The following is a 17,441-nucleotide window of genomic DNA, read 5'->3' on the forward strand; positions in this document are numbered from 1 at the left end:
CGTCATCTCTTGACTAACTGTCTTTTCTCTCACAGTTTAGGCTTCATTAAATCGGTTTTTCTTTTGTTTTTTTATTTCTCTGTCACCTTCATCTGAAAAAAAAGTTTAATGATATATTTTTATCTTCCTGGAGCCTCAGACTCAAGCTGAGAATCGCCCCATGAGTGCCCACAGTGTACCCATACCTTGCTCAGGGAGTGACTGCTCAGTGTGTGAAAATCAGAGTTCACATGAGTAGCGATGCCCTAGGTTTCCCAGAATGGAAGCCAGAGGAGGGAATTCTGCCTTATTCCCAAACCATGCACTTCACAGATGTGCTTTCAATCCTTAAAACAGCCACTGACCTCAAGTTCACGTTCGCAGCTTCGTCTGGTTTTGATTTCAGATCAGATAAAGTCCCTATTCTCAACAAGCTTGGCCTTTGCGCCTTACCGCTCAGTTTCAGAATGTCACCAGACACCGCATGTGTCTTATTTCCACCCATCTGTCAGGCAAGCGCACCCATGAATCATTCTCCATCCACTGAAGGTAGCCACTGACAGCCAGATGTGTGACTCACTCCAGTAATCCTTGTAAAAGTAAGGCCAGATGCTCCACAACGTTGAAGCATTTTAACTCTGTGACGGTGAGTGATGGGGTCAGCAGCTTAGATTCCATGGAAGAGGACACAGCTTTTGGTAGATACCATTGTGCCCATCTTCTGCACTGGACAGCACTCTCATCATGAGACATCCACAGATTTCTTACCTGCATACTGGAACAATCGACATCACAGCTGTGCCAACAATTCCACAGAGCCAGTTCAGGCCAGGGCGAATATGTATGATGTCTCTGATTATTGGAATATGTCATGATGAATGGAGGGGAAATTCCTCCTATGCAGGCACCTGAGAGGATCACCTTGCCCCAACACATAGCAAAGAGGAGCAGGAGGTTGTTAAGTCCCTGAAGACAAAATGGCGCCCTAGTGCATTACTGAGGGGGCACTGCACTGTTGGAGGTTTCGTCTATTGTACGAGACATTAAACCAAGGTCTCATTGACCTGCTCAGATGGATGTGAATGCTCCTATTACTTCGAAGAAGAGCAAGGGAGTTATCCCCAGTGTCCCGGCCAAAATCTCTCCCTCAATCAACACCACAAAGAAAAAATCAGAATATCTGCTCATTATCACATTGCAGTTTGTGGGATCTTGCTGTGCTCAATGGCTGACGCATTTCCTACATGACAGCTGTGTCCACATTTCCAAAGTATTTTACAGATCGTAAAACATTTTGAGACAGCCAGGACATTGTGAAGAGCGTTGTAAAATTGTAAGTCTTTCTTTTCCCACCTTCCAAATTTTCCAAGGCTTCAGACGATGGAAATCCAGACAAGGCCGGCTGGCTCCTGGGGTATTTTCAGAGGGCAGTAAGGGGAGTTTCTTACGGCAGCCTGCTTCACTAGCCCAACTCCTCACTCCCACATTCCCGTTACCTCCCCAACTCCTGCAACTCCACCCCCCCATACTCCCCACATACCCCCCGACCATCGCGTTTGGTCTCTGTTCAGTGAATTCCTCCACGTAGGACCCTGATTGAAGGGGCCAATCTCGAATTTTATTAAAGCTCCATCAATATCTTCTCTGGTCTGTGAGCCTGCTGATTCTTCAGTTCGCTCTGCCCGAAGATAGGTCCAACCCACAGTGCCATGATCATCGCCCGGGCCACAAGGCAGGCCCCAAAACCCACCACAGCCAGAAGGGAGATCCAACCCTAATACTAATGGTACCAATCTAATCTACACCAGCCATCTGGCCAACTGAACCAATTAACCCCCCACCCCGACCAACAAAGAGCCTGAGTTGCCATGGCAATGTGCTACGAATAGTGAACGGAAAGGCTCTAATATCCTTTCAGTCTCTTGGCTGGCCAGGAATCTCTCCTGCCATTGGCATGTGTTGGAAGGATCTACACATTGATACTCAACCTGTTGAGATAGGTTATGAATGGACCTTTCTTGGCCACCAAATTCCAGGGTGGGATGCGAACCCAGAGCTTCTGGCTCAGAGATAAAGATACTACCCACAGTGACACAAGGCCTCTAAGCAGTGAGTCGCAAAACAAATATCATCTGTATAGTTACTTCACACACTTTTACTTTAAATACTACGGACATAATTTCAATAGAACCATTCTCAATTAGGAAAACATCTAATTACTCAGTTACACTGTTCACAGTTTTAGATTTAACTGTGCTCAGGAAAGTTTGGGACCAACTGATGACCATGAAACCATTGTCGGAAAAACCCATCTGGTTTCCCTTTAGGGAAGGAAATCTGCCATCCTTACCTGGTCTGGCCTACATGTGACTCCAGAGACACAGCAGTGTGGTTGACTTTCAACTGCCCTCCAAGATGAATTATTCTGTCATGGGATGTGGGTGTCGCTGGTTGGGCCTGCACTTGTTGCCCATCCATAATTGCCCTTGAACTGAGTGGCTTTCTAGGCCATTTCAGAGGGTAATTAAGAATCAACCACATTGCTGTGGGTCTGGAGTCACATGTAGGCCAGACCGGGTAAGGAGGGCAGATTTCCTTCCCTAAAGGACATTAGTGAACCAGATGGATTTTACAAGCCATGCCCACCCCAATACCGATACATTATTTATATTCCAGATTTATTAATTTAATTTAAATTCTGCCAAATGCCTTGGTGGGATTTGAACCCGTGTCTCCCAGAGCAATAGCTGGGCCTCTGGATTACTGGTCCAATGACATTACCACTACGCCATCATATCCCTCAACCCTGAAATGTTTACTGGGTAGATTTCTCACAGATAGATGCACGTTAAACAATGGTTGCTTGAAGATATTAAATCTGGTGAGGATATGTCCCAAACTCAAACAATCCGAATCTAAGATATCCTCTGGTGAGATAACAGCTGTGTGGTGTGCAATGGAGGCCTGTAGCAGAGCCTCAGGGGTATCGGACAGCCCTGGATAAAGATCAACTCTCACTGCTCATGTCGCATCATCAGAGAAGAGTAATATCCTCACGACACATCCTCAGCCTTTCCTCAGATAGGAGGTTCCCAGCAGAACGCTCACCCTCTCCCTCGTGGACAATGTGGGGAAAGGCAGGGATAAAGAGGGAACCAAATAATAAGGGGGAGCAGTCAGACTGGGGGTAACACACTCACAGCTTACCCCACACGTTTAAGTTGTAGTACTTCTCTGTCTTCCCTGCGTCGTTTGAGGCCTCACAGGTATAACGGCCGGCATCTTGAGTTTGGGCATTCTGGATCTAAGAGACCGACAAAAATCATCAAATGTTTCTTCCAAAACATGTAAGGCTGGCAAACCGAGGGGACTTCAGCCAAAAGGGAAATGCTGGAATATCTCAGCAGGTCTAGCAGCATCTGTAAGGAGAGAAAAGAACTGACGTTTCGAGTTCAGATGTCCAAAGGGTCATCTGGACTCGAAACGTCAGCTCTTTTCTCTCCTTACAGATGCTGCCAGACCTGCTGAGATTTTCCAGCATTTTCTCTTTTGGTTTCAGATTCCAGCCTCCGCAGTAATTTGCTTTTATGAGGGAACTTCAGGCTGCATTTGGTTCCATGACCTTGCTATGAGCTGCGAGTTCGAATCCCAGGACAAACTGCAGCAGCAAAGCTTTGGAAACACATGTTTTAAGTTTACTTATTAGTGTCACAAGTAGGCTTACATTAACACTGCAATGAAGTTACTGTGAAAATCCCCTGGTCACCACACTCCGGCGCCTGTTCGGGTACACTGAGGGGGAATTTAGCATGGCCAATGCACTTAACCAGCACGTCTATCGGAGGAATGGGCCAGAAGTTTACCACTGTTCACGCTGGCAGGATTTTCCCAGCCCGTCGCAGTGAACGGTGAATTTGGCGGCCTAGCTGCAGCAGGAGCATGGCATGAACGGGCAGCAAAATCGTGCCCATGATTAACCGAAAGGCTGCATTGGACTTTTTTCTCTGGAGCGTAGAAGGCTGAGCGGTGATCTTATAGAGGTCGATAAAATAATGAGGGGCACGGATCAGCTGGATAGTCAATATCTTTTCCCAAAGGTAGGGGAGTCTAAAACTAGAGGGCATAGGTTTAAGGTGAAAGGGGAGGGATACAAAAGGGTCGAGAGGGGCAATTGTTTCACACAGAGGGTGGTGGGTGAGTGTCTGGAACAAGCTGCCCGAGGTAGTAGTAGAGGCGGGTACAATTTTGTCTTTTAAAAAACATTTGGACAGTTACATGGGTAAGATGGGTACAGAGGGATATGGGCCAAACGCAGGCAATTGGGACTAGCTTTGGGATTTAAAAAAAAGAGCGGCATGGACAAGTTGGGCCGAAGGGCCTGTTTCCATGCTGTAAACCTCTATGACTCTATAATGCTCAGCCCCATCTAGCCATTGTTCATCTGGTAGCACTATTGACTCTGAGTCACAAGGTTCTGGGTTCAAGTCCCATTCTAGCCCTTAAGGACAAATATCAAAACGGTCCCTTCAGTGCAGTGCTGAGGGAGTGCTGTGCTGTCAAAAGTGCTGTCTTTCCCATGAGATATTAAACAAACTCCCCTCTACATGGGTGGATGTTAAAGATCACCTGGCAATATTTCAAAAAAGAGCAAGAGAGTTTACCTCCATTGGCCTGGTCAATGATTAACTGGCCATTATCACTGAGTCAAATACAGCTCCTGGGGCGAAGGGGATCAAAGGATATGGGGGGGAAGGCGGGATCAGGCGATTGAGTTGGATGATCAGCCATGATCCTGGGGGGTGGCGGAGCAGGCTCGAAGAGCAGAATGGCCTCTTCCTGCTCCTAGTTCCAATGTTTCTCTCACATCGCTGTTTATGGGATCTTACTGTGCTGCCACCTTGTGATGTCACAACAATGGCCACATTTCAAAAGTACCTCATTGGCAGCAAAGCACTTTGAGACATCCAATGGGCACAAACGGTGCTACATAAATGCAAGTGTTTCTTTTCTTTCACATTACTATTAAAGTCGAGGGTTAAGGAGGGAGGACAGGAAAGTGGAGTTGAGGCCACAGTCAGATCAGCCATGATCTTATTGATTAGCAGAGCAGGCTCGATGGGCTGCCTGGCCTCCTTCTGCTCTGAATTCTTGTGTTTATTGACTGGAGTGAAAAAAGCAATTGAGATTGAAAGATACCAAAGTATTGATGTATAAAATAATGGTCAGATTCTAACTACGCTCTGTGAAGCCATAGCAGCTATTGTAGTCTAATCAACATGAAAGGTAAGGGCGGCACGGGTGGCACAGGGGGGTGTGGCACGGTGGCATAGTTGTGAGCACTCACAGCGCCAGAGACCTGAGTTCAATTCCGGTCTCGGGTCACCGTCTGTGCAAAGTTTGCACGTTCTCCCCGTGTCTGCGTGGGTTTCCTCCGGGTGCTCCGGTTTCCTCCCACACTCCAAAGATGTACGGGTTAGGTGCATTGGCCATGCTAAATTGCCCCTTAGTGTCCCGGGATGCATAGGTTAGAGGGATTAGCAGGGCAAATATGTTGGGTGGCAGGGATAGGGCCTGGGTGGGATTGTTGCTGGTGCAGACTCGATGGGCCGAATGGCCTCTTTCTGCACTGTTGGGTTTCTATGATTCAGAGGCTCGATGGTAACACTGACCTGTAAGAGACTGGCGTTTGCCAAGAGTCTGTGACGTTCACGCATTGGCAGAGGTCGACCATCCTTCATCCAGCGGAGAATGGGTGGCGGGAACGCCTGGCTCTGACATTCCAAGGATACTGAGTCATTCAGATTGACAGAGACATTCTGCCCATCTCCCAGAATGCTCGGTGGTACTGCAAGATAAAATAATGACAGGGGTCAGTTCCTCAGAAACCTTGGTCAGAAACGTGTTTGTTCCTCTATCGTCTACCTCTTGAAGGTGACTGGAGAGTTTGGTACATTTAACATGCTCGGTGCCTCAGTCCAAACTGGGATCCCACACCTGGCCAGTTGCTGAGTTCAGTTCCATCAGAGAGTGGGGGGGATGCAGTCCTGTCCTCAGGGAACAAACGAGGAGGAATGCAACCAAGGAGGCAAGTGGTGCACGGTGGCACAGTGGTTAGCACTGCTGCCCCACAGCGCCAGGGACCCAAGTTCGATTCCTGGCTTGGGTCACTGCCTGTGCGGAGTCTGCACGTTCTCCCCGTGTCTGCGTGGGTTTCCTCCGGGTGCTCCGGTTTCCTCCCACAGTCTGAAAGACGTGCTGGTTAGGGTGCATTGGCCGTGCTAAATTGCCCCTCAGTGTACTCGAACAGGCGGCGGAGTGTGGAAACTCGGGGATTTTCACAGTAACTTCATTGCAGTGTTAATGTCAGCCTACTTGTGACACTAATAAATAAACTTTAAACTCTTGCTTCCACCGACCAAGGAGCAGAACAATAGAAGGAAAGGCATTCCTGGAAGACAGTCGGATCGTCATTGGTTAATGTTTGGGAAGACTTCCCTTCGCCACAGAATCAGCCAGGATAGATTCTTGATCAGATGGTGGAGAACACAAACATCTGAAGGTTCACTGTACATGGAGAGTGTGTTATTTTTCCTGTACAGTTGCCATACCCTTATTACTTGATGAAGAACTGAGAACTCATATGATTATCATTATATAATCTACTGCTGGCTACAGTAATAAATCCTGTCTGGAGTGAGGGGCAGGGAATTGATTAAAACAACTGATCATGACCTCATCACTTATTCAGCTCTTTGCCTCCTGCTGTGGGAAGGCACTGGCTTCATCCTGCACCACATCACACTGAGATTGCTCAACCGATGGAGTGTCGCGTTATCTACGGACATTCATAGTAATCTGCTGCCTCAGCAATAAGTTTCACCAGTGCATAGAATCCCTACAGGAGGCCATTTAGCCCATTTAGGCTGCACTCACAACAATTCCACCCAGGCCCTATCCCCACGTATTTACCCTGCTAGTCCCCCTGACACTAAGGGGAAATTTAGCATTGCCACTCATCCTAACCCACACATCTTTGGAGTGTGGGAGGAAAGGGGTCCCCAGAAGAGTAGGGGGGTTTTAGTTCAGACAGGCAGCATGGTCAATGCTGGCAAGGACGGCCAAAGGGCCTGTTCCTGTGCTGTAATTTTCTTAGTCCTTTGAAACCGCGACATGGTGGCGCAGTGGTTAGCACTGCTGCCTCACAGCGCCAGGGACCCGGGTTCAAGTCCAGGTCACTGTCTGTGTGGAGTTTGCACATTCTCCCCGTGTCTGGGTGGGTTTCCTCCGGGTGCTCCAGTTTCCTCCCACAGTCCGAAGATGTGCTGGTTAGGTGGATTGGCCATGCTAAAATTGCCCCTTAGTGTCAGGAGGACTAGCTAGGGTAAATGCATGGGGTTATGGGGATAGGGCCAGGGCGGGATTGTGGTCGATGCAGGCTCGATGGGCCGAATGGCCTCCTTCTGCACTGGAGGAATTCTATGATTCTAAACCAGAGCATCCGGAAGGAAACCCGCGCAGACACGGGGAAACCTAGCCTTCAGGTTCATTTCAAGAGTGGTTCCAATCTACTTACGGTGGACTTGTAGGTGAATTTCTCTCTGGGCCTCTCCAGCAGGATTCACAGCGACACAGGAGTACCTTCCTGAATCAGAGAAGCGAGCGCTGGCGATGGAGAGAATCTGACCCTCCAACAGGAGCTAAGCGGGGAGCAAACAGAAAAAAACTCAGGGACAAGTTCAGTCCAGCGGGGGCAGGAGCACAGCAGTAATATTGCTGGTCTGATAATCCAGAGGCCCAGACTAGTGCTCCAGAAACACACATTCAAATCCCACCACCAGTAGCTAGGGGGCATTGGGATAGAATCAATGAACAAATCTACAGCCAAATGATCCATCATTAATAACGATATTGGAACGACTGGGTTGTCATTAGAAATCCATCTGTTCACTGACACAAACAACAAAGAAAAATACAGCAACAAAAGCAGAAAATGCTGGAAAATCTCAGCAGGTCTGACAGCAGCTGTAGAGAGAGAATAGAGCCAACATTTCGAGTCCAGGTGACGCTTCGTCATCTCCCCACAGATGCTGTCAGATCTGTTGAGATTTTCCAGCATTTTCTGTTTTTGTTTCAGATTCCAGCATCTGCAGCATTTTGCTTTTAATGAACAGCACAGGAACAGGCCCTTCGGCCCGCCAAGCTCATGCTGATCATGATGCCCTGACTAAACTAAAAAAAGAACTTACTGCCGTCACTCGCACCATATCCCTCTATTCCCTCCCTATTCATGCACCCATCCAGATGCCTCTTAAATGTTGCTAATGTGCCTGCTTCCACCACCTCCTCTGGCAGCGCGTTCCGGGCACCCACCACTCTCTGCGTGAAAATCTTCCCCCGCGCATCTCCCTTAAACATTCCCCCTCACCTTGAACCTGAGCCCCCCCTTGGAATTGACACTTCCACCCTAGGAATAAGTAATGTGCTCCAAGGGAGGAAATCTGCCATCCTTACCCCGCCCGGCCTACATGTGACTGACTCTTAACTGCCCTCTGAAATGGCCGAGCAAGCCATTCACTTCCAGAGCAATTTGGGATGGCCATTCAGGCCTTCCCGGGATGAATATTTTTAAAAACTGATAAGAGAAGAGATCCCCAAAAACTGTCAGCCGGAGGATCAGAGTTTTCCGGGAGAGGGAATGAGACAAACAGAAGGAAGCAGAGACCCGGGTAGCAAGGTGCCCAACCCCCCTCATAGATCACCGCTCACCTTGGGGTGAGACTGGGTAGATTCTGGGGACATGCGTGTCTAGTTCTTCGATGGAGACATTCATATATTCTAACCAGCTCAAAGGTATCGATAAAGAAAACTCAGGTTCACGAAAGCAAAATTCACTGACCTTCAACCGTCCAGACACCTTTGAGAGCGGGATTGTGTCTTTCGCCCATGTTATTTTGGGGGCAGGGATTCCTGAGGCCTCACATTGAAGTTCTGTCGGCTGGTTTACCAGGACAGTAACCAGGTCCAGGGCAGTCGAGATCACTGGTGGGGCTACAAACAAAGGCATCCGATCAGGGAAAATACCAGGAGCATTCAGGACCATCTACGATGAACGTAGGGACAGGAGTAGGCCATTCGGCCCCTCGAGCCTGCTCTGCCATTCAATTAGATCATGGCCTTTCATTTACTTTAATGCCATTTTCCCCGCACTGTCCCCATAATCCTTGATATCTTTATTATCTGGAGATCTATCAATCTCCATGATGCGCTATTCAGACACGAGGCTTGAAGGTCAGTAAATGAAAGGCTTTTATTTACTGTTAACGAAGCTACCAGAACTTATGTACACTATCCCAGACTGAAGGGGTCCCGGCCAGAGCAGGGACTCTTATACCTCTCCCAGGAGGCGGAGCCCGACTGGGATGTGCCACAACACTACAATACAAAGGTGTAACAACCCCACCCTAACCCCAACAGCAACAATAGCACAATCCAACAGTAACATATGTACATCTTTGTAGTCCTGGCCAGCCCCTGGCTCAGCACTATCCAGTGGGAACCAACGATGGTTCACCACACTCCATCCTGACTATATTCAATGAACGAGTCTCCGTAGCCCACTGGGATACAGAATTCCAAAGATTCAGCACCCACTGGTGAAAGAAATTCATCTTTATCTCAGTTCTAAATGGCCTACGTCTTATTCTGAGACTGAACTTTGAGAGAAAGGTTATTTCCATGGAACTGATCCTTTCCCATGAATGGGAGCTGGGTGTGTGCGTCAGTGTAGGTGCCACACTTATCCTCACGCTGGTACTGGGAGATGTATGAATACAGCTGGAGCTGCAATGGGGAACCATTACAAATAAAATGGGCGGCACGGTGACACAATAGTTAGCACTGCTGCCTCACAGCTCCAGGGATCCGGGTTCAATTCCGACCTCAGGTAACCGTCTGTGTGGAGTTTGCACGTTCTCCCTGTGTCTGCGTGGGTTTCCTCCGGGTGCTCAGGTTTCCTCCCACAGTCAAATATTGTGTAGGTTAGATGGATTGGCCATGATCAGTTGACTCTTGGTGTCAAGGAGATTGGTTGGGTAAATACATAGGGTAATGGGGATAGGGCCTGGGTTGGCGGGGGGGGGAGATTGTTGTCGGTGCAGACTCGATGGGCTGAATGGCCTCTTTCTGCACTGTAGGGATTCTGTGATCCTATGACTTTCCTGGCTTGGGTCACTGTCTGTGTGGAGTCTGCAATTTCTCCTCGTGTCTGTGTGGGTTTCCTCCGGTTTCCTCCCACAGTCCAAAGATGTGCAGGTTAGGTTGATTGGCTATGCTAAAAATTGCCCCTTAGTGTCCTGAGATGCGTAGGTTAGAGGGATTAGCGGGTAAGTATGTAGGGATATGGGGGTAGGGCCTGGGTGGGATTGTGGTTGGTGCAGACTCGATGGGCCGAATGGCCTCTTTCTGCACTGTAGGGATTCTATGATTCTATGACTGTGATGTTAGCAATTTGAATAGTGTTGCTAATGCCACATCAACTTCCTCCTGAATTAAATTTTATTCTCTGGAGTGCTGTGTGCAGTTTTGGTATCCACATTTTTAGAAAGGGTATACTTGCATTGGAGGTGGTACAGCGAAGGTTCATGAAATTGATCTCTGGGCCGAGAGATTGTCCCATGATGAGAGGCTGAGCAAACTGGCTCTGTATTCTCTGGAGTTTAGAAGAATGCGGGGTGATCTCACTGAAACGTACAAGATTCTGAAGGGGCTTTGATAGAATCTCTACAGTACAGAAGCAGGCCTTTAGGTGAATGTTGATTTGATTTATTATCGCCACATGTATTAGTATACAGTAAAAAGTATTGTTTCTTGCGTGTTATATAGACAAAACATACCGTTCATAGAGCACATAGGGGAGAAGGAAAGGAGAGGGTGCAGAATGTAGCGTTACAGTCATAGCTAGGGTGTAGAGAAAGATCAGCTAAATATAAGATAGGTCCATTCAAAAGTCTGAAGGCAGCAGGGAAGAAGCTGTTCTTGAGTCGGTTGGTACGTGTCCTCAGAATTTGGTATCTTTTCCCCAATGGAAAAAGGTGGAAGAGGGAATGTCCGGGGTGCGTGAGGTCCTTTGTTATGCTGGCTGCTTTTCCAAGGCAGCAGGAAGTGTAGATGGAGCCAATGGATGGGAGGCTGGTTTGCGTGATGGATTGGGCTACGTTCATAACCCTCTGTAGTTTCTCGCAGACTTCGACAGAGCAGGAGCCATACCAAGCTGTGATACATCCGGAAAGGATGCTTTCCATGGTTGAGAATGTTTCAGCTGGTCGGAGAATCTAAAACACGGAGAGTGGAGGATGGGGGGGAGGGGGGCATATTATCAGGATCAAGGGCTGAGATGAGGAGAAATTTCTTCACTCAATAGGGTTGCGAATCTTTGGAATTCTGTATCCCAGAGAGTTGTGGAAGCTCCATCGTTGACTATATTTAAGGCTGAGATAGGCAGAGTTTTGGAACGCCAGGAATTAAGGGATGTGGGGAACAGGGAGGGAAGTGGGTTGAAGCCCAACCTCAGCAATGACTGGCAAAGCAGCCTCGATGGGCTGTGTGGTCTACTCCTCCTCCTATTTCTTGAGTTCGCCAGTTGGCGTTTCCAGATTAAGGGTTGTTGCGGTCAGTTAGGAAAGAGACCAGCTCCCAGACACACCGCTGATGGTACATGAGTGCAGTCCAAAACAAACACCCCTTGGACTTACCTTCCCTATTGTGAGAAAGAATTTGACCTCTGTACTTTCCCCTTATTTGAGGAAAGATGTTGTGGCATCGGAGGCAGTTCAGAGGAGGTTCACTGGATTGATTCCAGAGATGAGGGGTTTGTCGTTTGAAGAGAGATTGGACAGTTTAGGCCGATACTCTCTGGAATTTAGAAGAATGAGGGGAGATCAAATTAAGGTATACAAGATGATAAAAGGTATCGATAAAGTAGACGTGGAGCGAATGCTTCCTCATGTGGGGCATTCTAGGACGAGAGGTCATAATCTTAGGATAAGGGGCAGCAAATTTAAAACAGAATTTAGGAGAAACTACTTCTCCCAGAGGGTTGTGAATCTGTGGAATTCGCTACTCCAAAGTGCGGTGGATGCTGGGACAGTGAGTAAATTTAAGGAGGAGTTAGACAGATTTTTAATTGGTAATGGGTTGAAGGGCTATGGGGAGAAGGCAGGAAAATGGGGATGAGGAGCATATCAGCCATGATCGAATGGCGGAGCAGACTCGATGGGCCGAATGGCCTAATTCTGCTCCTATATCTTATGAACTTATGACAAAAGTAAAAGTTTATTTATTAGTCACAAGTAAGGCTTACATTAACACTGCAATGAAGTTACTGTGAAATTCCCCTAGTCACCACAGTTCGGGTACACTGAGGGAGAATTTAGCATGGCCAATGCACCTAACCAGCACGTTGTGGGAGGAGACTAGAGCACCCGGAGGGGACCCACGCAGACAAGGGGAGAACATGCAAACTCCACACAGTGATCCAAGGCCAGAATTGAACCTGGGTCCCTGGCGCTGTGAAGTAGCAGTGCTAACCACTGCGCCACCATGCTGCTCCAACATAGCCACGATCAGCATCTCACTGCATCAGGGGCATTCAGCCAAGCCGTGCCACTTTAGTGCTGTCACACACTGATACTCCACTGTCACTGTCCATTATTATTAAGAGTGAGTTTATAATGGGATCCAGCTTACCGTAAACTCTTAAGGAATAGTGCATTTCTGTGCTGCCAGCCACATTGGTTGCCACACAGCGATACTGCCCTCCATCAGACAGCTGGACATGGTCTATCTTCAGAGTCCGTCCACTCTCCAACACACTGCTCCCAGCCACACGTGGGATCAGCCGCGATCCCTTGAACCAAGTCAACACTAGATGACACAGTGACAAAGACTGGTTAACGATGGAAAAGATAATCTCGCTGAAGGCCCACACATGTTCAATCTTTAAAAATACGCTATGGAAATGCAATTGGAACTTTTATTATTGTAGAAGCAGGGAAGTAGCTGCCGGGACTCGGGGTAGAGAGAATATTGGCAATAGCCAGCAGTGGGTAATTTCATTGGAAAATTAAGGTTCATAATCGCAAATGACACCAGGGACAGGAAAAAAATGGACTGAGTTTTATTTTTAAAAGATATAACTTAGAATTCCAAACAACATAACAGCTACATCAAATATCTACAGAGACCTCAAGCTCAATTATTTTATCAATGATGTGGAGGTGCTGGCGTTGGACTGGGGTAGACACAGTCTGTGTCTATATGTCCCCTGTTTATGAAGCCAACTCTTCACTCACCTGATGAAGGAGCAATGCTCCGAAAGCTCGTGCTACCAAATAAACCTGTTGGTTTAACCTAGTGTTGTGAGACTTCTTACTGTTACTTTATCAAGGTTCAGCTATTGGATGGCGATGGTGTAGTGGTATTAACACTAGACTATTAATCCAGAAACTCAGCTAATGTTCTGGGGACTCGGGTTCGAATCCCGCCACGGCAGATGGTGGAATTTGAATTCAATAAAAAATAACTGGAATTAAGAATCTACTTTAAAAATCCATCTGGTTCACTAATGTCCTTTCGGGAAGGAAATCTGCCACCCTTACCTGGTCTGGCCTCCATGTGACTCCAGAGCCACAGCAATGTGGTTGACTCTCAACTGCCCTCTAAGGACAACTAGGGATGGGCAATAAATGCTGGCCAGCCAGCGACACCCATGTCCCACGAATGAATTTTTTAAAAATTTATAATGACAGCTACTTGCCTCATGCCAACAATGCGCAGGAGGCAATGTGGTGCGCCAATCGGATTTCACTTTGATAGATGACACATCACACTTACCAGGGGGCGGAGTTCCAGAGGCAAGACACTCAAAGGATGCTGGGAAATTCACCATTGCAGTTTTGTTGGTAGCTACAGACTTATCCATAACAGGAGGCTCTGAAACCAACAAACCGGATAGGATTTATATAATTTAACAGATAAACTCCCACTGACGCACAGAGCAGGATTTTCCGCCCGTGCCTATCCCAAAGGCCGGAACCTTTGCACGTTCCACTCCCGCCCACTATGATTCCCGTGGAGGGCGGGACGGGAAAATTCCGCCCACAGTCAGTCTCCGTTCACCCTGTAAGCTGTACACAAAGACAGCCACATTTATAACTCACAGTTAACACAGTGGGCGGGATTTACCACCCCCATCCCTCCCCCGCCGTGTATTGCGAGTCGCCATTGGCCTGTGGCAGGATCTTCCAGCCCCGCAGCTGTCAATGGGGTTTTCCCATTGTTCACACCTCACGGCGGATGGGGGGGTTGGGGGGGGGGTTGGTCACCGTTGGCAGGACCGGATAACCTTGGCCAGTGATGCAGCAGGGCAAAATGGGCAGACGAGTGATGGGTGGAGTATAATACAGAGAAATGTGAGCAGATGTCTTTGGAAAAAGCGATTGGGTCAAGAATAGTGGCCTGGATTTTATGGCCGCTCTCCAGGCAAACACCCCCACCCAGGTGAGAGCAGAGATCTCACTCCAAGTCAATTAAGGCTGCTCTCAACATTCAGTCTCTGCGGGGCAGCCAGGTTTCAGAAGGGGAAGCCAGACTGATCTTTCAGTCGGGGACAGGGAGAACGCTCCCCTCCTCCCCCCCGCTCCCCACCTACTCCCTCCCCCTCCACCCCCACCTTCCCCCCCCCCCCTCCCCCACCCCCCCTCCCCCCCATAGAATCCAGCTCAGTAGCACAGTTCTAAAGCATGTACAGGGACAGAGAGACCCAGGGGTTCATGTGTATTGATCTTTGAAGGTGGAAAGATGTTTTGGAAGGAATAGTTAGTTAGCAAAGCGTATGTGATTCTCTGCGTCACAAAGACGTAGAATCATAGAATCCCTACAATGCAGAAGGAGGCCATTTGGCCCATCGAGTCTGCACCAACCACAATCCCACCCAGACCCTATCCCTTATATTGATTATGGAAGTGAGTAAGTTATGCTGAACCTTGATTAAGCTCGAGATAGGTCACGACTAGAGTACCACGTCTTGTCGTGGCCGCCACACTTTAGGATGGATATGAGGGCCTTTGAGGGGATGTGGAGGAGATTTACCTGATTGGTTCCAGAGACGAGGAGTTTTTAACTGTAAGGTTAGGTTGGAGATGCTGGAAGTGATCTCCTTGGAGCAAAAGGAGACAGAAGGGAAATCTTTACAAGATGATGACAGATTTAGATAAGGTCAACAAAGAAAACCTGTTCCCATGGCTGACAAGGAAAGAGAAACACAGGTATAGATTTTTGGGATAGAGATGCAAGGTGTTGTGAAGAAGAATTTTGTTACACAGCGAGTGGTGGTGAACTGGAACTCACTGCCTACGTGGGAGAAGCAGTGCCGATGAATAATAATAATAGGGCAGCACGGTGACACGGTGTGTTTTATTCCAGGGATTGTAGTAGAGTGGTAATGTAACAGGAGAAGTAATCCAGAGGCCCAGACTAACTGCCCAATAACAGAAATTCAAATCCCGTCATGGGGGAATTTAAATTTGATTAATCAATAAATGCTGAATAAAATGTTAGCCTGGGTAATAATATTCATAAAAGGACTGTACCAGATTGTTGTAAAAACCCATCTGGTCCACCAGTGAAGGAAAACTGTCCTTACTCAGTCTAACCTACATGTGACTCCAGACCCACTGTAATGTGGTTGACTCATAACTGCCCCATGAAATGGCCGTGCAAGTGACTCAAACTACTACAGAAGAGTCAAATTCCCTCCCTAACAGCACTGCAACGTCTCGGCCTTTTGGCTAAGATCAAGTGTAGTATGGAGAGGATGCTGCACTTGGTTGAGGTCATTAGGTTGCATTGAAGCTTCATATGTTTCATATGAAGCAATTTTTAAAAGCGCCATCTCGGCCTTTTGGCTAAGATGCAAATGAGCCCAAGTCTTGGAGGAGGAACCTCCCCCTTCTCCAATCAGCTTGGCTCATGTAGATCGGGCCCAGGACAGGGTGGTTTGGTCGCTTGCCCAGTCTTGTCAGCCTGGATCGGAAATGTCTCAACTTGTTGAGACTCTGAATTGGATTTGATTTGATTGAATTGGAAAAGTATGAAAAAAAACAGCACTGCGACATGGTGGCACAGTGGTTAGCACTGCTGCCTCACAACGCCAGGGACCCGGGTTCGATTCCCGGCTTGGGTCACTCGCTGTGCGGAGTCTGCACGTTCTCCCCGTGTCTGCATGGGTTTCCTCCGGGTGCTCTGGTTTCCTCCCACAGTCCAAAGATGTGCGGGTTAGGTGGATTGGCCATGCTAAATTGCCCCTTAGTGTCAGGGAGACCAGCTAGGGTAAATGAATGGGGTAATGGGGATAGGGCCTGGATGGGATTGTGGTCGGTGCAGTCTCAATAGGCCGAATGGCCTCCTTCTGCACTGTAGGGATTCTATGACAGGTCAAGAAGGTGGCTCATCACGACCTCCTCATGGGCAAATAGAGATGGTCAATTGTAATAAGTCCCCGGAGACGAAGGTCCCGTCACGTAGTTACTTATTTACACCCTACATCTGTCCACAGCCAGCTCTCCAGTTGCTCCCTGCTGAATGCAGGCTGGGTGTCTGACACACCTGCTTTAAATAATGCTTTAAATAGGCAGCATGAGGCTCCCTGATTTAACCATCAATTAGGACTCATCAGGGATCTCTTTTGGGTACCAACATAATAAACTAGCTCAAGTTAACTTAGGGACAAAGTAAAAGGGGCAGCTCCCCAAAAGGAAGGGGGAACAGCCCGAACCAAAAACAAAATCGAAAGGAAACTTAAAACATCAAATCAAAATGTGATTGTCAGCGTCTATAATACACCCCAATCCCTGCGGTGCCCAGCGGGCACAGAAGGCATCAACTGCACCCGTGGACACCGCATGCTCCCTCTCCAGAGACACCTGGCCGCAAATGTAGCCGTGGTAGAGGGGCAGACAGTCGGGATGGACGGCCCCGTCGATCGCCCGCTGCCTGGACCTATTGATGGCGCGTCTCGCCAGGTTCCAGGAGCAGGTTCACGAGGAGGTCGCCATCCCGACCCGCCCCTCTCCGCACCGGGTGCCCGTAGATCAGGAGCGTGGGACTGAAGTGCAAACAAAACATCAGTAAAAGGTTTTTGAGGAAAATAAAAAGGGAGTGCAACCTATAACACAAAACGTAGACATTGTCCACGGACTCCACAAGACCACAGAAAGGGCAAGCTTGGGAGCCCTTGAACCGAAAGAACCTACGGTTGTACAGTACCGCTGCGTGCAGCACCCTCCACCCCAGGTCCCCAAGATAATTGGGGGAGATCCTCCGTAGAGGGACCTCCACTGGGGACCTCCGCCGCCCGGCGGCAACAAGGCCCGCCGAGGTGTATCCGGGCGACAGGCAAGGATGCG

At 48.4% G+C, this 17,441-nt stretch overlaps 1 protein-coding gene across 1 annotated transcript in view; it reads right to left on the reverse strand.

Annotated features, from left to right (window-relative positions):
• The window catches only part of LOC144503050 (hemicentin-1-like), a 390,871-nt gene that overhangs the window by 170,329 nt on the left and 203,101 nt on the right, over positions 1-17,441 (reverse strand). The window contains exons 35-40 of the mRNA XM_078227553.1: positions 13,870-13,968; positions 12,724-12,900; positions 8,876-9,027; positions 7,553-7,676; positions 5,643-5,824; positions 3,187-3,277 (exon numbers count right to left, since the gene is read on the reverse strand). Coding sequence (XP_078083679.1) covers positions 3,187-3,277; positions 5,643-5,824; positions 7,553-7,676; positions 8,876-9,027; positions 12,724-12,900; positions 13,870-13,968 — 825 coding nt within the window. The remainder of the gene's footprint in view (positions 1-3,186; positions 3,278-5,642; positions 5,825-7,552; positions 7,677-8,875; positions 9,028-12,723; positions 12,901-13,869; positions 13,969-17,441) is intronic.

The sequence above is a fragment of the Mustelus asterias genome, chromosome 13 (genome assembly GCF_964213995.1).
Source record: "Mustelus asterias chromosome 13, sMusAst1.hap1.1, whole genome shotgun sequence".
Taxonomy (NCBI): domain Eukaryota; kingdom Metazoa; phylum Chordata; class Chondrichthyes; order Carcharhiniformes; family Triakidae; genus Mustelus; species Mustelus asterias.